The sequence below is a fragment of the Nestor notabilis genome, unplaced genomic scaffold (genome assembly GCF_000696875.1).
Source record: "Nestor notabilis isolate BGI_N333 unplaced genomic scaffold, ASM69687v1 scaffold14828, whole genome shotgun sequence".
NCBI classification, from domain to species: domain Eukaryota; kingdom Metazoa; phylum Chordata; class Aves; order Psittaciformes; family Psittacidae; genus Nestor; species Nestor notabilis.
Genome location: NW_009939751.1, coordinates 14,924 through 15,125, shown reverse-complemented (window position 1 = coordinate 15,125; position 202 = coordinate 14,924). Strand labels below are relative to the sequence as shown.

The following is a 202-nucleotide window of genomic DNA, read 5'->3' as shown; positions in this document are numbered from 1 at the left end:
CAGGGACCGAGACCGGCACCAGGACCGGAACTGTCGGCCGGCCGCCGAGCCGTGCGGAACTAAGCAGATCCGGAGGGAGTGGAGCCGGGCCGGTCCAGGTCCCAGTCCTGGTGCAGGTCATGGTCCTGGTCCGGGTCGAGGTCCAAGTCCTGGTGGATGTCCAGGTCCTGGTCGTGGCTGGGGTCCTTGTGAGAAACGAGCT

General features: G+C 67.3%; 1 protein-coding gene across 1 annotated transcript in view; it reads left to right on the top strand.

Moving 5' to 3' along the window:
- Positions 1-119: 119 nt before the first annotated feature.
- The window catches only part of LOC104409982, a 1,588-nt gene continuing 1,505 nt past the window's right edge, over positions 120-202 (top strand). Inside the window, exon 1 of the mRNA XM_010020026.1 lies at positions 120-188. Coding sequence (XP_010018328.1) covers positions 120-188 — 69 coding nt within the window. The remainder of the gene's footprint in view (positions 189-202) is intronic.